Below are 19,941 nucleotides of genomic sequence, written 5' to 3' on the forward strand. Positions count from 1 at the left end.
ATTAATTTTGTGTGAGATAATTATATTCTATAATCTCTTTGGAAAAATTGGTAACCACTTTTGGAAACAGTAGACTCTGGGGATGCTTAGAGCTGGAAGACACTTTTGACTCCATCTAATCCAATCCCCTCATTTTAGAGATGAGGAAACTGAGGCACAATGAGCTCACACAGACAGTAGCAGGGCTAAGATCTGAACCCAGGTCTTGGGACACTAAATCCAATTCTTTTTCTCTTTCCCATTTCCTGAGCAGTGTTAGAAAACTTAACAATCAGGATTCAGAGTTAGTGTTCAAAGACTATCTGAATACATTTAAAGGTGGAAAAATGCAGTTTGTTAATTAGTTCTTCAGAATCATCTAAGCAGTCCATCTTACCATGAAAATTTTGACTCTTGTGTATATTACATTATTCAAATAAAAAGGGTCTTATTTTTACAATCAGCAGTTAATGTATTCATTCATTAAAAAATCTTTATTAAATACCAACTATGTGCAAAGCACCTGTACTGTGTCTGAGAAGACATAGAAAGATAAATAAGACAGAGTCCCTTAAGGAGCTTATACTTACAATATGAATATTTATAAATTACTTTCCTTGCAAACTATCTCGTGAATTAGGCAATGCTAGTAAGTAATACTGTCCATGTTTTCCAGGAAAGAACATTGTGACTTAGAGAGGATAAATGACTTGTCTTTATTCACACCAAGAATAACTGTCAAAACTGAGATTCACACTCAGGCCTTCTGACTCCAAAGTCCAGTGTTCTTTCCAGTGCTATTAGTATGAGACTTAAGTCATGTTAGTACACTCATGGACTGCCACAGGAACATCATCTGCCATCAGGACACATGTACATATAGAGTCTGCGTGGCATAATGAATCAAGGGCTGAGCTTGGAGTCAGGAAGATCTGGGGATGAGCCCACCTTAGATACTTCCTCACTATGTGACTCTGGGCAAGTCACTAGAATTTCCTTCCTTCCGCCCTCCCTCCCTCTTTCTTTTCTTTCTTTCTTTCTTTCTTTCTTTCTTTCTTTCTTTCTTTCTTTCTTTCTTTCTTTCTTTCTTTCTTTCTTTCTTTCTTTCTTTCTTTCTTCCTTTCTTCCTTCCTTTCTTTCTTTCTTTCTTTCTTTCTTTCTTTCTTTCTTTCTTTCTTTCTTTCTTTCTTTCTTTCTTTCTTTCTTTCTTCCTTCCTTTCTTCCTTTCTTCCTTTTTCTTCCTTCCTTCCTCCCTTTCTCTTCCTTCCTCCCTCCCTTCCTCCCTTCCTTCCTTCTTTCCTTCCTTCCTTCCTTCCTTCCTTCCTTCCTTCCTTCCTTCCTTCCTTCCTTCCTTCCTTCCTTCCTTCATTTCTCTCTCTCTTTTTTTCTCTCTTTCCTGCTCTCTTGCTCTCTTTCTTTCTTTCTTACAAAATGGGGGGGAGGGGGTTAAATGACTTGCCCAGGGTTACACAGCTAGTAAGTGTCTGAGGTCACATTTGAATTCAGATCCTCGACACCAGGGCTGTTGTTCTAGCCACTGTGCCACCTAGCTGCCCCACACTTGACCTTTCTAAAACTCAGTTGTTGTTTTGTCTGTAAGATAGGGATAATAACTGTAGAATTTACAAGATTGTCATGAAGTCCAAATGCATGTGTAGGTGGGTTTTTTAAGGCAGATAAATTACATCATGATGATGCCTATGATCATGATAGTGAAAGAATGAAAGCTTTTATGAAAAGAGTCATTTGGGGCTCAGGCATTTAAAGAAGGCTTCATAGAGGAAGAGAAATGCTTTCTGGGCCTTCAAAGATGAGTAGAACAATAACAGAGAAGGACCTTGCTTAGGGAGAAAAAAAGCAAGTGCCCTCCCTTGTAATGGTAAAATCACACTACTAAGTATGGATGAAAATGAAGACCTGGGATTTATGTCCTCTTAGTTTGCATGCTTTCCAGAGATGACTGGTGTTTTTCAAAGGGTTCTAATGACCTTTTCAGACAGCATCTGTCCCCAGTGTAGTTACCCGATTTGGGATTACCCGTTTCCTTTCATTCTCCTCCTTCCTCTTGTCCTGCTTTGGGCCAAGTCTTCACTCGTGAGCATCTCCACCACAGATGGGCAGAGGAAATGAAAGGAAATTAAAAACGAAACTCCAATCAGTCAGATTTCCTTCTTGGTCATATTAGCAACTCTGGTAAAGAATTTGGTAGGAAGAGAGGCTGGAATCCTTGGCCAGAGCAAAATTTTTCATTCCCCAGGTATTGCCATTTCTTACTCTGTAAAATGAAGGTTTTGGACTCCATGGCCTCCATGCTTCCTTGTAGCTTAGTGATGGGGATGTAAAGAAAGGCAATAAACAGTCCCTGTTCTCAAAGAACTTATAGTCTATGAAGGGAGAGAGCACGTGAATAGTTAGGTATGAACAAGATATACACAGAATAAGTTGGAGATAATCAAAAAAGGGCACTAATATTAAAGGGGATTGGAAAAGCCTTTTTATAGAAGGTGAGCTTTTAACTGGGACCTGAAGGAACCTAGGAAAGACAGGAGGCAGAAATGACAAGGGAGAGAATTCTAGTAATGGGGAACAGCCAGTAAAAAGGCCTGTATTTTGGAAATGGATTGTCATGTGCAAGGAACAGCAAACAAAGAACTCATGGTCACTGGATACCAGAGTACATGGGGGGGTGACTAAGGTGTAAGAAGATTGGAAAGGTAGAATGGGTCAGGTTCAAGCCCTTCTGTTTTGTATGCCAAGCAGAGTGTTTTATATTTGATACTGGAGGTGGTAGGGAGTCATGTCGGGGTGGGGTGAGGTGAGAGTCCAATCTTCATTTTAGGAAGATCAGTTTGACAGGTGAGTGAAGAGTAGATCAGAGTGCAGAGAGACAAGGCACCTGGATCAACCAGCAGGCTATCGCAGCAGTCCAGGTATGAAATGATGAAGGCCTGTACCGGGGTGATGGTAGTATTTAAGGACAGAAAGGGAAACATGTGAGGAGGGTTATGAAACCCAAATTGGCAGGACTTGATAATACGACATAAAGGAGAGTGGAGGATATTCCAGGTAAAGGGACTGAAGGCATGACTGAAGACAGAACCTTCATTAAAAGCACATCACTCCTCTGTGAGACCAATGGCCATTGTAGTTAAAAATTATTCAAACCCTAACCCTAACTAACCATGATTTGCTTACTTTCCCTGGGGTCTTCTGAAACTGCACATAGGCACACCATATACACTTGAATCTGTCTCATCAATGTGAGTCCATCTCCCAATGGTGCATATGGTAATTTACTCATGTTTCCTCACCCTGGGTGACTGTCATCCACATCCGCTTGCTTGCTCTGGGAACCTTCCTCTTCATCCTTTGATGTTGTGTAGAGCATGCAGGCCCTCCACATTTTCATTATGTGATCACATCACCTCCATTTCTATAATGTAGTTCTCTGGTCACATCTGTAGCCCTGCTTCCATTCCAACTCAACAGCCAAGCAAAAGGCACACAGGAATACTTGAACTGGGAAGAGAATGCTGGTACTTGGTCACAAGGAAGGAGCAAGCATTTCCATTACTCATGCATGGAAATTGGTTCACCAAACATTCATGTGTCACCCCTCAACCCCCCAGGCCTGGGAGCTCCCCTGTTCCAGTAAATTCATATACATGTACTCCTTTACTAATGCATTATGTACGTGAGAAGACACACAAAAAGAGATAAAGATGAAATCAGCAATAATTTCCCAATATAATCTCATCCTTCTTTTCAATTTTGGGTCCAGCTCATCATTATCAGGTCTGATTTCTGTCCCAGAGAAACTTACTGATGAACCAGCTTTGTCTATCAAAATACATAACATAGTCTAGGTCAATTGTCTGCAAATTCATTTGATAACATAATTGAAACATTAAAAAAAAACCCTTTTGAGTATCTCATGTATGTATATTAATTTATATGTAAATTATATGATGCATTCTTTTATCAATCTATTACATGTATCATATAAAAATAGACATTGGGGCATCTAGGTGGTACAGTGAATAGAGTACCAGCCCTGGAGTCAGGAGGTCCTGAGTTCAAATCCAGCTTCAGACAGTTAACACTTACTAGCTGTGTGACTTTGTGCAAGTCAGTTAACCCTAACTGCCCTGCCTTCCCCCCTCCAAAAAGACACACAAAAAATGTAAAACTAGACATTGAGAAGGATGAGATAAAGATTAAATAACTAATTTTTAAATTTTAAAAAGTTTTGTTTAATAACAGTGCAAAAAAAGTAATTCCCACTAAGTATTGATATTTTTTTGTGAGAGCAATGTGACTGATTTTCATTATGTTTGAAAAATCTCTGACTATGTCCTAGGACCTTGGGCCCAACTTATAAATAATTATTTTTTGTTAATCATGAGAGTCGTCTTGGCATAGTGGATAGAGAAATCTGGCTTCAGAACCAAGAAGACCTTGGTCAAGTCCTGCCTTTGGAAAATGCTGGCTTTGTAACTCTGGGCAAATTACATCAGTTAGCAGGGCGTTCTAGGGAGTATAAGTAGAAGAAAAATTACTAACCTGCATTGGGAGAGAAAGTTTCCTCTATCAAGGAATCACAGATTCACCTGCTATTCTACTTATGAGTAATTAATCATTCATTTCATTTGATCAATGAAGGTACATTTGCTTTTTGAAAGACTTTTTAAAATTCAAAGATACAATTGAATAATACCTTGTAACAGTGAACATCACATCTTTTAACCAGACTCATGTTTCTCTATGTGTAGATATTCCCTATATACAACTGAAAAATAATGAGCAAAAGCGCATCGTCCCTGATAACTAAGCGACTCAGTGGCTGACGCACTGGACATGGAGCTAGGGAAACCTGAGTTCAAATCCAGCGTCAGACAGTTAGCTAAGTGAATCTGGAAAAATCACTTTAACTTCCTCTGTTGCCTAGGTTTACTCAATTGTAAACACAGATAATAGTAACACTTCACAGCATTGTTATGAGGATCAAATGAGATAATACTTGTAAAGCTCTTTGCCAATCTTTTTAAAAATTAAATTATTTCTTTTTAGTTTTTAACACTTACTTCCGTAAGTTTTAAGTTTTCTCCTCCTCCCTCCCCAAGACGGCTTACAATCCGATAGGGGCCCTACACATACATTCTCATTAAACACATTCTCACATTAGTCATGTTGCATAGAAGAATTCTAAGGAAGGGGAAAAACCATGAGAAAGAAAACAAAACAAAAAAGAAAATAGTCTGCTTTGTTCTGTATTCTGACTCCGTAGTTCTTTCTCTGCATGTGTCTGGCATGCTCTTTGTAAATCTTAAATCACTGTATAAATGCCATTAATAATAATAATAAAAATTAGCAAGAAGTTTTCAGTGTGAAGTTATTTGTCCTCCTTTATGTGGTTCTGCTTAATGGATGGTATCAAGCCTTCATTTCCTATTCGTGTTTAGATATTTGAGATCTGGTCAGTTTAACTGAACAGGAGAGTGCAAGAAGGGGAGTATACGTGTATGTAGACACATGTCTCTATATTGAACTAAGGACAACAACCCAAAATGTGCCTAGAAAAGTAAGTGAAGGACTTCAGATCTGTCATATCTTCTGCAGCAGATTTTAATGTATAAGATATGATTGTTATTTTTTTAAAAATAATTTATTGCTATAATTTGTTTTTATAAGATCTACATTTCTGAATACATCTCTCCTTCTTGATGTACAACATCCAAGAAAAAGTACTTGTTGTAGGAACTATCAAGAAAACTCAAAGAGGGTTTCCCTTTGGACCTGATTATGTCATGCACAGAAAGTATATATGTAGGGAAATGTAGTAGAGATAGATGGGGGGGGCAGAGAGAGAGAGACAGAGACAGAGATGGAGAGACAGAGAGATGAAGAGAGAGAGTGAGAAAGACAAAGAGACAGAGAGAAACAGAGACAGAGAGATGGAGAGAGAGAGTGAGAAAGACAGAGACAGAGAGAAACAGAGACAGAGAGAGGGAGGGAGAGAGAGACAGAGACAGAGAGATGGAGAGAGAGAGTGAGAAAGACAGAGAGACAGAGAGAAACAGAGACAGACAGAGAGAGACAGAGACAGAGAGACAGAATATACATGTCATGGCATCACCCCCCTGATGTCATGATCCTCTTTGAGAATAAAGTACAAACAACCTCTACCTCTATAAAGAAGTTGGGGGTAGGTGTTAGGGGGTTGGAGGAAGCATGACTTCTCCTACCTGCTCTTAAGGACCAAACTTGTAAGGCTGTGAAATTGGACAATTGTTTTCACAGTGGACTTTTTTTCCCCCATGTCTCTGATGAGCACTGCCATATAAAATGATCAGATACCTCGTGAAATGTTTCTTGTTGCCTCTGGGCATGCACACTAAACCCAAGTCTACCACTTGTCTCTCCAAAGAGAGCCTATCAGGCATCCCTTCCATTTAGCTACAACTTCTTTTTGTTACCTGATTTCATTGATAGATTGTCAAGATCAATTTGATTATTTTGTGTATTTCTTTAATCGCATATCTCCCTAGTCACTGGACAAAGAACTCACATTTAGATGAAATGGTGTTCATTGTTAATTAGCCTCCCTGTTCTTAACTTGTTTGATCCATGGAAAATAGACCTAGTTCACTTCAAAGACTGTACTCAAGGATTTTCCAGCATAGTAGGACCTACCAGAACCTGTGCTCAACTGTCAGGGCTCTCAAGAACATAGGGGTTACCTCCCCCCCCCCCCAAGGCTGCATCAAGAGTATGAGTTTGTAGAGAAAATCTTTATGTATGACATCCAAAAAACCCACCAACCCAAACCCAAAAAGCAAACCACTTGTTATAGGAACCATCAAGAAAACTCACAGTCTGCCACTGGGCCTGATTACTTACATCACACACAGAAAGTGGGTGTGGAGAGGGTTGTAGTAAGGATAAATAGGAAAGCAGCTCCCTGAGTGATTTTATTTGCATACTTCTTGCCTATTAAAGAACTGAGCTATTATGAAAATGAATGAGAGAATGAATTGCAAAAGTTTGAGTATGGTTAGTGTTGCTATGATTGTTTATAGCATCTTTCCCTTCCTCTCTTTCCTCCTTCTTTCTCTCCTCCATCCTGTTCCCCCTCCCCCCAAATAAAAGCCAAAACTTTTTGTCTCTAAAAAATCAAGGAAATAATAGCCCTGAGATGGCTTTTTGAAAGGGATAGACGGGGGTGGCTAAGTGGTACATAGAGTACCAGCCCCAGAGTCAGGAGGACCTGAATTCAAACACTTAACACGCACTCACAAAATTAGCCACGTGACCTTGGGCAAGTCACTTAACCCCAAATGCCCTACCTTCCCCCTCCAAAAAAGCAAAAAAGAAAGGGATAGACATCTGGGACACAGTTGTTTGGTTTAGAGGGGAGCATATGACAGCACAAGGATCCCAGACCTGTTTATTTATCTTATAGATCTATGGCAAACTAGTACTGTTACATAGCCTCTAAAATTGAATGTTTACAGATCACCTTTTGCCTCTGTTAGATTCCCATCATCCAGGTTACATTACCCTTTTGCCTTCTGTTTCTCTTCCCGCAATCTTATGCCTGGAATGAATCTATCTCTGCTTTAGTACACACAAATCAGGGAGATGCAGCTTCCCATGATTCCCTGAAAACATTTTAAAGAGACTTTTTGTTCTCCTGGCTATATGTTTTTTAACAGTAGCACATCTCCTGCTGATACTGAATGAGACCTGCCAAAAACTCTTTTATAGATAGAAATGACTCTGAACTAGTTGCCAGGCACCCAGGATAGAAATGATCAAAATTCCACTTGTTATCCAGTTTTGGCCCAGAGAGTATCACTGTGCTACATACAGGTGCCTCTCTGTTCATTCTGCACGTAGCTAGTAGGTGTTCAGCGGAAATATCAGATCTGCTTGGAGTTCTTGCATAAATGTTTGTTGTTGTTCAATTGTGTCCAATTCTTTGTGACCCCCATTTGGGGTTTTCTTGGCAAAGACACTGGAGTGGTTTGCCATTTCCTTCTCCAATTCATTTTTATAGATGAGGAAACTGAGGCATTCGGAGTTTAAGGGACTTGCCTAGAGTCACACAGCTAGTAAGTGTCTGAGACCCGATTTGAACTCATGAAGATGAGACTTCCTTGACTCCAGATGTGGCTCTCTATCCACTGCACCATCTTTGCTCAGTCATACTTTCTGTTATTCTTCCATTAAAGGATACCCTTTTTCTAATGCCCTGCATCCATGGAATGGAATCCCAGAAGAAACCATCTCCTGGAAGCAATTTCCCTTTCATTTGAACTTTGTTTTCCCTTCCTCACCTTGCTAACTTCATGAAGACGCTGATCCATGTTTCATCTCTACCAATCAATCCCCTCAGCTGTTGTTAATGAGATACATTATACTAAGAAGTAGGCTAATTCCTTTTCCTTCTGCTCTTCAGTAATTTCCATAGACCAATTCTTTTTTTTCTCTTTTTTTCCCTTCAGCACTGCAGTGATAACACTCACCCCTGTCAGTCAGATATGAACATTGAAGGGGCTTGGAAGAGAGGTTACACTGGAAGAGATGTTGTGGTCACTATCTTGGATGATGGCATCGAAAGGACCCATCCAGATTTGGTGAAGAACTACGTGAGTGTTTTCTCTGCCTTTCCTGTGGATCCATCTGGAGTAATGGGCTCTCATGGCTGGGAAGTGGGTAGGCCACTCAAACACACGAGTCAGATGTGCCAAACGTCCCAATGGGTTTTGTACTTTTCCTTTCCTTTCTTTGGTGAAATCACTATCACATGATGAAGGCAGCATAACCTGAGGGAGCAGACACAGGGGGACCTGGGGTTGAGGGGTGGGGGAGAGGGGTTGTTTGCTTGTTTTTATTTGGTTAGTTTTCCTTGGCCCAGCCTTGGTCACCACACCACCACCATCACTACTCACTAGAGAGGAAATTGGAGGTAATAGATTGAGTGCTGCACTTGAGGTCAGGGACAAACCAAGTTTATCAGTGATTAATTCATTGAGTAATTACTTGTTTACTAACAAACCTTTTACTAAGAGAATCTTATGTACTGGGCTAGGTGTTTGGGATGCCAAAAAAAGAGAAAAGGAGAAAAGAAAAAGAAATAGCTCCTATTTTCAAAGAACTAACATTCTATCAGGGGACAAAATATGAAATAAATTAGTATCTACTACAGAGATACATATATATCCATACATATATCCTGTCTTAGATGCTAATCTTATGACAAATCACTTAATTTCCCTGAATCCATTTCTTCCTTCTTAAAAATGTACATAATAATCAACAAAACAAAACAAATTTCATGGGTTTTCATGAAAATCAAATTTTATCTTCCATCTATCTATCTATCTATCTATCTATCTATCTATCTATCTATCTATCTATCATCTACCTATCTATCTGTCTATCCATCCATCCATCCATCCATCCATCTATCGATCTATCTGTCTGTCTGTCTGCATGCCTATCTATATCATTTCATACTTTATAAGTGGTATAAATCCATCTGTCATCATCATAACTATTCAACATCTAATAATATTAGGTAGATTCACTCTGATGAACTTATTAATTAATAGAATGAAAAGCAAATCTTTGCAACTTCATCATGCCTAATCATTGTATTTAAATATTATCATATATGTATACATACACATACTATATCAATATCTTCATTTTGTCCTATCTATCAATCTATCTGTCTGTCTGTTCTCACAAAGTATCTTGAACATGGGCTTGAAATCACCTACTGGAGATACAACCTAGAACCTTCAAGAGTTGAATTGGGGAGATAGCCCAGTATTAGATAGCTAGAAATGAATAGCCCAGATATTGTGTGTGTGTGTATGTGTGTATAAAATAGCCCACATATATTTTGATTTCATTATATACAGTATATATCTGGGCTACAATATTTAACATAATAATAAAATAATATATAATATACATTATAACCCAGATATTTATTATATATTTTAGCCCAGATATTAAATGACATATTTTCTACATATTCTCTTGAGATATATGTGTATTACATATACTATTAGAGTATATATAATAAGGTATCTGGAATATTTTCCCAATTCAGCTTTCAAAGGTTGTAGCTTGGGTCTCCAGTGAGTGACTTCCACCCTAGATTCAAGATACTTTGTGAGTCTGCACTCCTAAAACTACAGTTCAGTCTTCATCACTTGACTTAGCTTTAATAGTTAGACATCGAAGACAACTTAAAACACAGACATTTACTGATATGATTTTGTAAGAACAATAGTACCAAAAATGTTCCTCCTGTAACCTTTCCACAAATGTATAGTCAGTGGGAAAAGGAGGTACATACATAGAATATACTGTTATGGAGGTAGACATGACTGAAGCATTTCTGCTATTATAAGACCTAGGTGAACTTTCTCTTCTTATTGTGTCCTCATACAATTCTGTCCCATTCACATTGTCTTCTATGCAGTTTGCTCAGTAGGGCTCCCTAGGCCTACTCCCTACTGGGTGAATAGTTTCACTGCAACATGCCATGACTGATGGAATGTTGGGAAAAGAGAAAGACTTCCTTTAATCCCCTACTCCCTTCTGGGAGAGGAGCAAGGAGAAAGGCAAAGAGTGATCTCCTCTTAAGAGTTGACTTATTCTTCCACAGTTGTCTCTCTTCTCTGCTGCCAAGAGTCATATTCCTCAGAGCCATAACCTACCTCCATTGACTGCTTAGCAAATGTGTCTAAATTTTTTTTCAGGGCCACCAAAGATGTGTTCAATATTTTGGACATAATGGTCAGACTTATTAGTTACCCTGTAATTGCATGATGTTTGAAGATTTCTTCTTTTTTATAAAGGAGTAATAAAATTGCCCACTAATTTCATCAGATGTGACTGATTTCTTTATGCTTTTCCTAAAAACCTAATGCAGTGTTCTTTGTTTTTGTTATTGTTGCCTGTCCCCTTATAGTCTGTGATTTCATCCAGTGGTCTGAGTGGGGTAGATGGGGATTAGTTGATTATGTGTCTCCTGATAAACTCCCTCTACCACAAACACAAACATATATGTGTGTGTACATACATGAGTATATATGTAGACATACACAAATGGATATGGATTTATCCAGAGTTGTGATTTCATCGCTACAGGGAGACTCCCTCTATGAATACACTATAATATCAATGCTGCAAAAATAGAAATATGGAATGTTTTCTCCAAACCCTTACTAATCAAGGACAGACATATCTTTACTCTGCTGTGTATTTCTGAAAATACAACATATGCCAGCACCGTAATCAGTTCTTCTCTCCATCTCTACCCTATCATCCACTTTCCTTTTTTTAACTTTCTGTTTTCTATCCATTTACTGTCTTGCTCCCAATCCTATGATTTGAGTACCTGTTTTAATTCCCATTACAGCTGAGGGATGACCCATTTAAACAACTAGAATAGAACATTGGGTTCAGTTTCTCAAATGCAATAATTTCTCTGAGCACGAACAACTAGATTTATCTCATTTTTTTTTAAACAATTCAGAAACTAATTTTTCAGATAATGTCTGTGATTTCAAAATTACCTAATGCAGGGTGGCTAGGTGGCGCAGTGAGTCAAACGCCAGGCCCAGAGTCAGGAGGACCCGAGTTTGGCTCCAGCCTCAGACCCACACAAAAAAACTAGCCCTGTAACCTTGGGCAAGTTACTTAACCCCAGCTGCCCTCCAAAAAGAAAAAAAAATTACCTAATGCAATCCAGCACAGAAACTTGACCATTCTGATGCTTTCTCTCAACATTATCAGAACAACTATTCAATTAGCCCAGTTCTGTCAAACAATTAGCTCACTAAAACAAAACAAAACAAAGATCAGTTAAAATGGTTATTTAATATCATGTGGACAAAAATAAAACTTGGATGTTTGATTTTTTTAAATTGAGGGGCAACTAAACTGATATCCATTTACGCAGCCTAAGTCAGGTCAAAGTAATATAAGCATTCTGTTTTCTCTTTTCCCATTGCTTTGTACGTGTGGATTCTTAATAAAAAGATCATCTTTATCTCCTATTTTCATTTCAGTTCATGTCCAGCATGTGTTTTTCATGTGCCTGAATGGACAAGATCCTCAATTCCATCACTCTACTTTCCACATTTTCCTTTAACGTCCCACTCTAAAGTGCAAGAGCTGTGGTTCAAAAGAGAAAAGAGCTTTTAGAGGAGGGATTGTCTTCATTTTGCTTTTTCCATTCCTAACTGAAGATACCCTTATAGGGTCAGAGGAATGGGAAAAGCTATGTTATATATAAACTAATTAGACATGATAATTTCCTAGCTCTTTCCTTGAGGGCACAATTACTTCTAGCTTTGGCTTATTCTTTCTGCTATCATTTCTCTGTGTAGACGTAAATGTAAGCTACGATGATATGTTGGCAATCCAGAGTTCAAAAGACCATAGAATCTCTGAGTCAGAGGGAACATCAGAGGCCATCTAGTCCAAATTATACCTGAAAAAGAATCTCTTTTACAATGTCCTTGATAAATGACCATCCAGCCTTTGTCTGAAGTCTTCCCGAAGCAGTTTATTCCACTCTGGGTTAGTGCTGTTGGGGTATTTTCCCTTATACCAAGTCTTTTTATACCTTAATCCCATTTTTCCTAGTTGTACCCTCTGAGGTCTGATCTCTTATCCTCTTCTTGAAACCAGAGAGAAGGGTAGTGACTAGTCTCTAAGGAGCTTGCTAAAAAAATCAGCCGATTTCCTTGAGGAAGAAAGGGACAGAAAATCATCTATTTCAGGTCTCTATAGACATACTCATACCATTGTCCATCTTTTTAAACAAGAAGTCTTTTAGTCCAACCCTCTCATGTTATAGGTAAGGAAACTGAGACCAAGAGAGACAAGGGTACTCTCAGTCAAGATACCTTCAGGAAAGTACTTTTCAGTTAAAATAAAGTCAAGGCATTAAACCTTTTGCCCTAAGAGTGTTTCTTATCTCCAAATGAGAGTTTATTCCATCTGCATCTTTTTGCTTCATTTGGACAAGGTCATACATATATCATAGAATCATAGATCTAGAGCTGAAAGGGGCCTTAGATGTCATCTCGTCTCCCCATATCTTTTCACATGTGAAAAAATTGAGGCTCAGAGAAAAGGAAGTGACTTGTCCAAGGTGTTGTGACTCCCAAGTTCATCACTCTTTCCAGTGATCACTCTTTCCACTATACCACTTTGGCTCCCAACTGACCTTATCTCAATCTTATTAATCTGGTCAGTAGCTTTAATTTCCTCTTTTCTTTTTCTTTGTGAGAGGAACTCTCAGAACAATGCAAATTACTTGTAGCTCTATAATCATTGGAGGTGATGACTTTGAACACTGAAGACATGAAAAGAAAGGACTTGACATATCAACAGGTCATTTGTTGCAACATTAAATAGATTAAGTCACACAGACTAGACAGGAGCGGATGTTTGAGCTAGAAATTATTTTCAGTAGGAAGAACCTTGGATGATGGCGGAAACAATAATTGTGACAACAACAATAACAACAAAAGGGTGGCCAGGTAGCACAGCGAGTAAGAGCACCAGCTCTAGTGTCGGGATGACCTGGGGATTGAATCCCGGGCTCATACACTTAGCACCCACCCAGAAACACCTGGCCGTGTAACCTTGAGCAAGTTACTTAACCTCAATTGCTTAGGGGCAGCCAGGTGGCTCAGCAAGTAAGAGCACCGGCTCCAGTGTTGGGATGACCTGGAGATCGAATCCCAGGCTCAGACACTTAGCACCCACCCAGAAACACCTGGCCGTGTAACCTTGAGCAAGTTACTTAACCTCAATTGCTTAAACAAAAAACAATAACAACAAAAAAGTCAAATATTTTCACCAATATTTTATTTTTTTAAATAGTAATTTTTTTCCAATTACATGTAAAGGTAATTTTTAACTTTCATTTTTTTTTTTAAAAATTTTAGTTTCAAATTTTTCTTCCTCTCTCTCCTGTTCCCTCCCTAAAACAGAAAGTATTTTGATATAGGCTACATATGTTCAATCATGTAAAATATATTTCTATATTATTCAGGTTTTCACCATTTTAAAACAAATATTCACAATATGTAGGACAGATTAAAATTACTTTGATAAATGCTGAATGGAAATCTTTAGTGATAGAAATTTGAATTATTCTAAAGCCCAAGTGACCATATTTCACTAGATCTAGAACATATTCTTGATCATTTAAAAACATTCAAATTTGTTTTTACCTTACTTATGGAATGTGGCACCAATGATGTTACCTTATTAATTTAGACTGATAGGCAGGGTGGGAAGAGGGGCTAGGGGTAAAGACAATGTGATGTTTAAATGACAAAACTTTTTTAAATTAAATTTTATTTTTTTTAATCAATGAAAATTTACCTTCACTCCTTCTCATTGAGAAAGAAAGAAAACAAAACCCCTGTTACAAAAATGTATAATTAAGCAAAAAAAAGCCCATAATTTCCCTATCCATCTATGTGTGTATGTGGATGTGTGTTTATAACGTATATGTGCGTCTGTCTCAGTTTTGCACTGTCTACATCTCTCTGTCAGGAGGTGGGTACCATGTTTCATCCCAAGTGCTTTGTAATAGTGATTGGTCATTCCATTGATGAGAGTACCCAAGTATTTTAAAGTCTTTTGTCCTTACAATATTGTTGTTACTGTATAAATTGTTCTCCTGGTTCTGTTCACTTCCCTCTGCATCAGCTCCCATAAATCTTCCCAAGTTTCTCTGAAATGATCTCCATCGTTTCTTACCGTGCTATATAGTGTTTCATCACATTCACATACCACAAATTGCTTAGCCCATTCCCTAACTGATGAGCACCTCCTCAATTCCTCATTCTTTGCCAACACAAAAAAGCTGGTATTATAAATGATTTCAAAATGGAAATTATTTTCTCATCTTGAATTATGAACTTTATTTTTCTTACTTTTAAAGTATTATATTTGGATCTAGGTTAATAAATTCTGCCAAGTAGTAGTTTTAATGGGATTGAACTCATATCTCTTTTTTTTTTTAAATTTTCTAACCTTTGTAATATGTTGAGTAAATTTCATGCTTAGTTCAATTCAACAGACATTTGTTAAGCATTTATTGTGTTGAGAGCTCTGTTCTAGGCCTTGCGGGCAATACAAACTTTAGATAAGACAGAGTTCCTGACCTCAGAAAATGAGGTAAGGATTTTGAGAGTTGAAAGACTCTCAATAGGAACTTATCTTTGTTTCTTCTTTGACAAAGAAGACCACATTGAAAAGGTAGGATCTTACCAAATTGGAATTATTGAAACTTTGGTGACCTGTCAGAAGGAAGCAATTTAGGGCATAAAAAAGGCCTTGCTGGTGACAATGGAATACATAGACAAAGGCAATGGTAAATATCTAAATTTGGGGATATTGAGATAGTAGGCAAAAGACTGGATTGATTTCTAAGGAGAGGAAAGGCATTGGATTTTTTGAAAAGCCATTTAAAATAGTTAAGCAGTTCTAATTTTGTACTTGCTCATGATATCTTTTCCATGATATGCTGTTCCTCCTCCCTGTAGAAGGGGAAATCAAGAATGCTGATTTGCTGATTGTTACTGAATTAACTACCCTTTCCTAAAACACTCTGTCATCACTCAGCCATGAGCATGTTAGTTAACCTAATTACTCACTTGTAGGATCTTGTTAAAGAATGCATGAATGTCAGGAGTTAATGGATAATTAATGAGCTTCCATCTTCCTTTTTCTCCTTTTCTCTTCTTTTGGTTACAGGACTCTCAAGCAAGTTTTGATGTGAATGGGAATGATTTCGATCCAATGCCTCGTTACGATGCCAGCAACGAGAACAAGTAAGGCCCGAGTGCAGGGTGACTTGGTGTGTCTGACATTTGCCTGCTTCAAGTAGAACTTTACCCTTCTGCTCATTATATGGAAAGTATTTTCATGGGGAGCTTTGGAAATAAACAGTGGTTTATCTTCATCTTAGAAAGGCAGATTGGCATAGTTGATAGGGGGCTGGTCTTGGCATTAGGAAGCACTGGCTTTAAGCCTTTTCTCCAGCACCACAAACATGGGCCTTTGGAATATAAGCCTTTTCTCTGGGTAGAGAGATACCATAGAATTTCTCAACCTCTTGGTGTCATAGATAACTCTGTAAAACAGCTAGTCTTAATCTGGGTCCTTGGACCTCCTGGGGTCTAAAACGTCATGCAGTCTATGAACTTGGATGGAAAAAAAACATTACATCTTTATCCCAATATAATTGATCTTACCTATACTTCATTTTATCCATTTAAAAACATTATTCTGAGTCAACAGTTTTCACCAGACTACCCAAGGGATGGGGTCCATGACACAAAAATAATTTAAGAACTCCTACTCTAACATTACTGTAAGTTGAAGATAATTCTCTCCTCTCCACTGATGGAGGGAAATTCCACATTGGATGCTCTCCCAACCAATTAAATCACAGGTTCATTCCCACCCTCACCTCCCATCCAACCCAATCCAGCCTTAGAACAACAATAATCAAGCCTATATCTTGGTTGACCAGCAGGCTTCATATCGTATGCCAATGGCCACAATGCAGCGTTACTATATAACTATGCTGCCCTGAAGAAGACACTAACCCAAACCAAGTAGGATACTTTTACAGGACCCAAAATGACAGTTTGGTGATTTTAAGAAGTAAAAAGTTAGAGCAAATTATTTTTTGGTCCACTCCTATAGGCCTTATTTATTTTTTAAAGATTTTTTTTCTCTTCTCTTTCTCTTTCCCACTATACTACAGTCTCCCCAGTTGTGTTTGATTCATAGGAACATAGATTTAGAGATGGAAGTGACATCAGACATGAGCTAGTTCAACCCTCATTTTACAGAGGAAGGACATTCCTGAATCCCAGAGAGATTCATGATTTACTCCAAGTCACACAGGTAATGTGTGACAGAGGTCCTGCAAAGTCATTGTTCTTTCCTCTGTATCAGTATGAAAATGGTCTGAGGTTCTCCCTGATATCAGTCACTGGACTACATGGAATGTCCAAGGCTAATGCAAGGCTCTCAAACTTAGTCTGCATACAAACTGTAGAACCTTTGCTGCCCACCTAGTCTCTGTCCCAGAAACCCTGCTCATTTCCTATGCCTTTTCTTGTTAGTAAAATAATTATACTAAAAGGGAAACAAACATGAAGGGTCATTTTGCTGATATTCTTAAGGTATTTTTTGTTTTTGTTTTGTTTCTTTTGATTTTGTTATTTATTTTTGGCTAATTTTTGTTGAAAATAATACAGCAATTAATGAACACTTATAGTTGTCTTTTGTGTGCTAGACACCATGGTAGGCACTGGAAATATAAAACGAAATAATGAAAGAATCTCTCACTCCAGGAGCTTATATTCTAATCTAATTTGAATTGTATATATGATCAAGGAATCTTCATATTCGTTATAACACTTCAGAACAAAGGTCTTTTTTTTTGGGAGGGGGAGTTGTTTGTTTTTGGTTTTTACCATTATGAATTTTTGTATGGGACTATTACACTCTGCTCTAGGCTTTCTCATTTGGATTTTATGTGCCTGTGTCTTGTTGGAAGCAGTAGCAGAAATGGTTTGTGCATACTATTTACATCCTTTTATATGTTGAATCTCATGGGAATATGAATAATGCTTGCCTTTTCTTTACAGAAAATTTAGCTAGTAGACATGCACTACTCCAATAACTTAGAATGAAGCCATATTACTTCAGGAATTGTGTATGTCCATAGGGTTTATCTTACTTTTCACAGAAAGCTGCAACAAGCTGGTTGTAGAAAATTTACTTAGTAGCAGCCAAATGAATGCTACAAATCATGTGTCATTGGTGAAAGGGCTAATATGCAAAACAATGGAAACAGAAGTTTCTTTTTCTTTTTTTGTTGTTGTTTTTTTTTTGGAGGGGGGGAAGGGAGGGTAATTGGGGTTAAATGACTTGCCCAAGGTCACATGGCTAGTAAACGTTAAGTGTCTGAGGTCTGATTTGAACTCAGGTCCTCCTGACTTCAGGGCCAGTGCTCTGTTCACTGTGCCACCTAGCCACCCCAGAAATAGAAGTTTCTAGAACTTTCCTGAAGAATCACAAATAAGGGCCTAAATGAAGGCTGGTGACTCTCTAGTTTATACACAGAATCCTGATTGCCTAATTTATAATGCTTTAAGGCAACCACAGGCACACACCTGGGGTGGGTGGGATGGGAGATGGGGTGGTAGTACTTTCTGATCACATGAACTGGTTTATCTGAATCTATTTTGTAAATTCTCTTTGGAGAAAAGTCTGGGAAACTTTCAATAAGAAAGCAAGGCATAGCTGTTAAATTTCAATATGGCGGATCCATGGGCCAGCCTTATGTCATTGGTGGTTGTTTAGTAAGGAAAAAAAAAATCTAGAAAGCATTAACTTAGGGCTTATTAAGAAGGAAGGAAGGGAAAAAAAAAGCATTTATTAAAGGTCTACTGTGTGCCAAGTACTGTGCTAAACATTTTACAAATCTTATCTCATTTGATCTTCCCAACAATCCTAGGAGGTAGATGTTATTACTGTTCTCACTTTACAGTTGAGGAAACTCAGGCAAACAGAGATAAAAATGACTTGCCTAGGGTCACACAGCTAATAAGTGTCTAAGGTTGGATTTGAACTCAGATCTTCCAGGTTCAGTGCTCTAGGCACTGTGCCACCCAGCTGCCTGGTAGAGACCAACTCAGAACACTTTATTTCATGTCATTTTAAACCATGGGCCAAAGAAATATGTGTGTTCTTGGTTTTTTGGACCTGTGATTTTCTTGGTTTAGGGAATTCACGTCATGGAAATTCCCTCCACAGATGCAGATGAGAAACTCCTATGTAACTTAGCATATTAGAAATTTGCAGCAGTCGCTGTGGTGCTCAGCTGAGGGAGAGGACGGAAGGTCCCTCCCCCTCGCCATGGCCGCAGCTCCTGCCTCTTTTGCCCTGAGCCTGATGCCCGCGGGCACCCGCGAGCACCTGGAGAATTCTGCCCGAGCAGGAAAGCGGCCAAGAGGAGACCGGACCTGAATTTGACCCAGGGCAGAGGGATCACAGGACGTGCAGAGGTTTGCCATGATATGGTGAAGCTAAAGACAAGAGCCAAATCAATTTTTGCAGTTGCTTCCTTCTGAGAGAAGTACGTTATCTGTCTCCTTCCAGTACGGCTAAGAGGGCAGAAGGTAAGTTGGCAGTGTTTGGCCGAGCAGGTGTGGGGAAATCCCCTCTGGTAGTAAGATTTCTGACCAAACGGTTCATCTGAGAATATGACCCAACCCTCGAATCAACTTATCCGCATCAAGTAACAATTGATGATGAAGTTCTTTCCGTGGACATACTAGATGCAGCTGGTCAGGAGGATGCCATTCAGAGGCAAGGACACGTCAAATGGGGTGAAGGCTTGGTGCTGGTCTATGACATTACTGACCCAGGAAGCTTCAAGGATGTACTCTCACTTAAGAACTTGCTGGCTGGGATCAAAAAACCTAAGAATGTGACTCTGATCTTACTGGGAAATAAAGCTGACCTAGACCATTCTAGGCAAGTTAGTACCGAAGAATGAGAGAAGCTGGCCACTGACCCAGCCTGTGCATTTTATGAGTGTTCAGCTTGTACCAGAGAAGGGAATATCATAGAGTTTTTCTATGAGCTGTGCCGCAAGGTCCGGGGTCGGAAGATGGTCCAGTGCAAGACAAGGGGGTGAAGCTGTACCATATGTCAAGAAGGCAATTAACAAGATGCTCACCAAAATCAGCAGTTAAAGGCCTATGTTTCCTGGGGAATTCATGCTACAGCAGGGTTGACTATTTGAAAATGCAAACCAAATGACCAAATGGTTGTTTCTCTCTCTCTCTCTCTCTCTCTCTCTCTCTCTCTCTCTCTCTCTCT

The 19,941-nt window shown here is 38.8% G+C and overlaps 1 protein-coding gene and 1 pseudogene across 1 annotated transcript in view; both read left to right on the forward strand.

Moving 5' to 3' along the window:
* PCSK5 (proprotein convertase subtilisin/kexin type 5) overlaps positions 1 to 19,941 on the forward strand; it is a 609,050-nt gene that overhangs the window by 164,404 nt on the left and 424,705 nt on the right. Inside the window, exons 5-6 of the mRNA XM_069085345.1 lie at positions 8,487 to 8,630; positions 15,790 to 15,866. Coding sequence (XP_068941446.1) covers positions 8,487 to 8,630; positions 15,790 to 15,866 — 221 coding nt within the window. The remainder of the gene's footprint in view (positions 1 to 8,486; positions 8,631 to 15,789; positions 15,867 to 19,941) is intronic.
* On the forward strand, positions 19,133 to 19,924 carry LOC138158964 (ras-related and estrogen-regulated growth inhibitor pseudogene; annotated as a pseudogene).

This window comes from Petaurus breviceps, unplaced genomic scaffold (assembly GCF_028583685.1).
Source record: "Petaurus breviceps papuanus isolate PSGF00001 unplaced genomic scaffold, PetGlider_PUasm1.0 175, whole genome shotgun sequence".
NCBI classification, from domain to species: domain Eukaryota; kingdom Metazoa; phylum Chordata; class Mammalia; order Diprotodontia; family Petauridae; genus Petaurus; species Petaurus breviceps.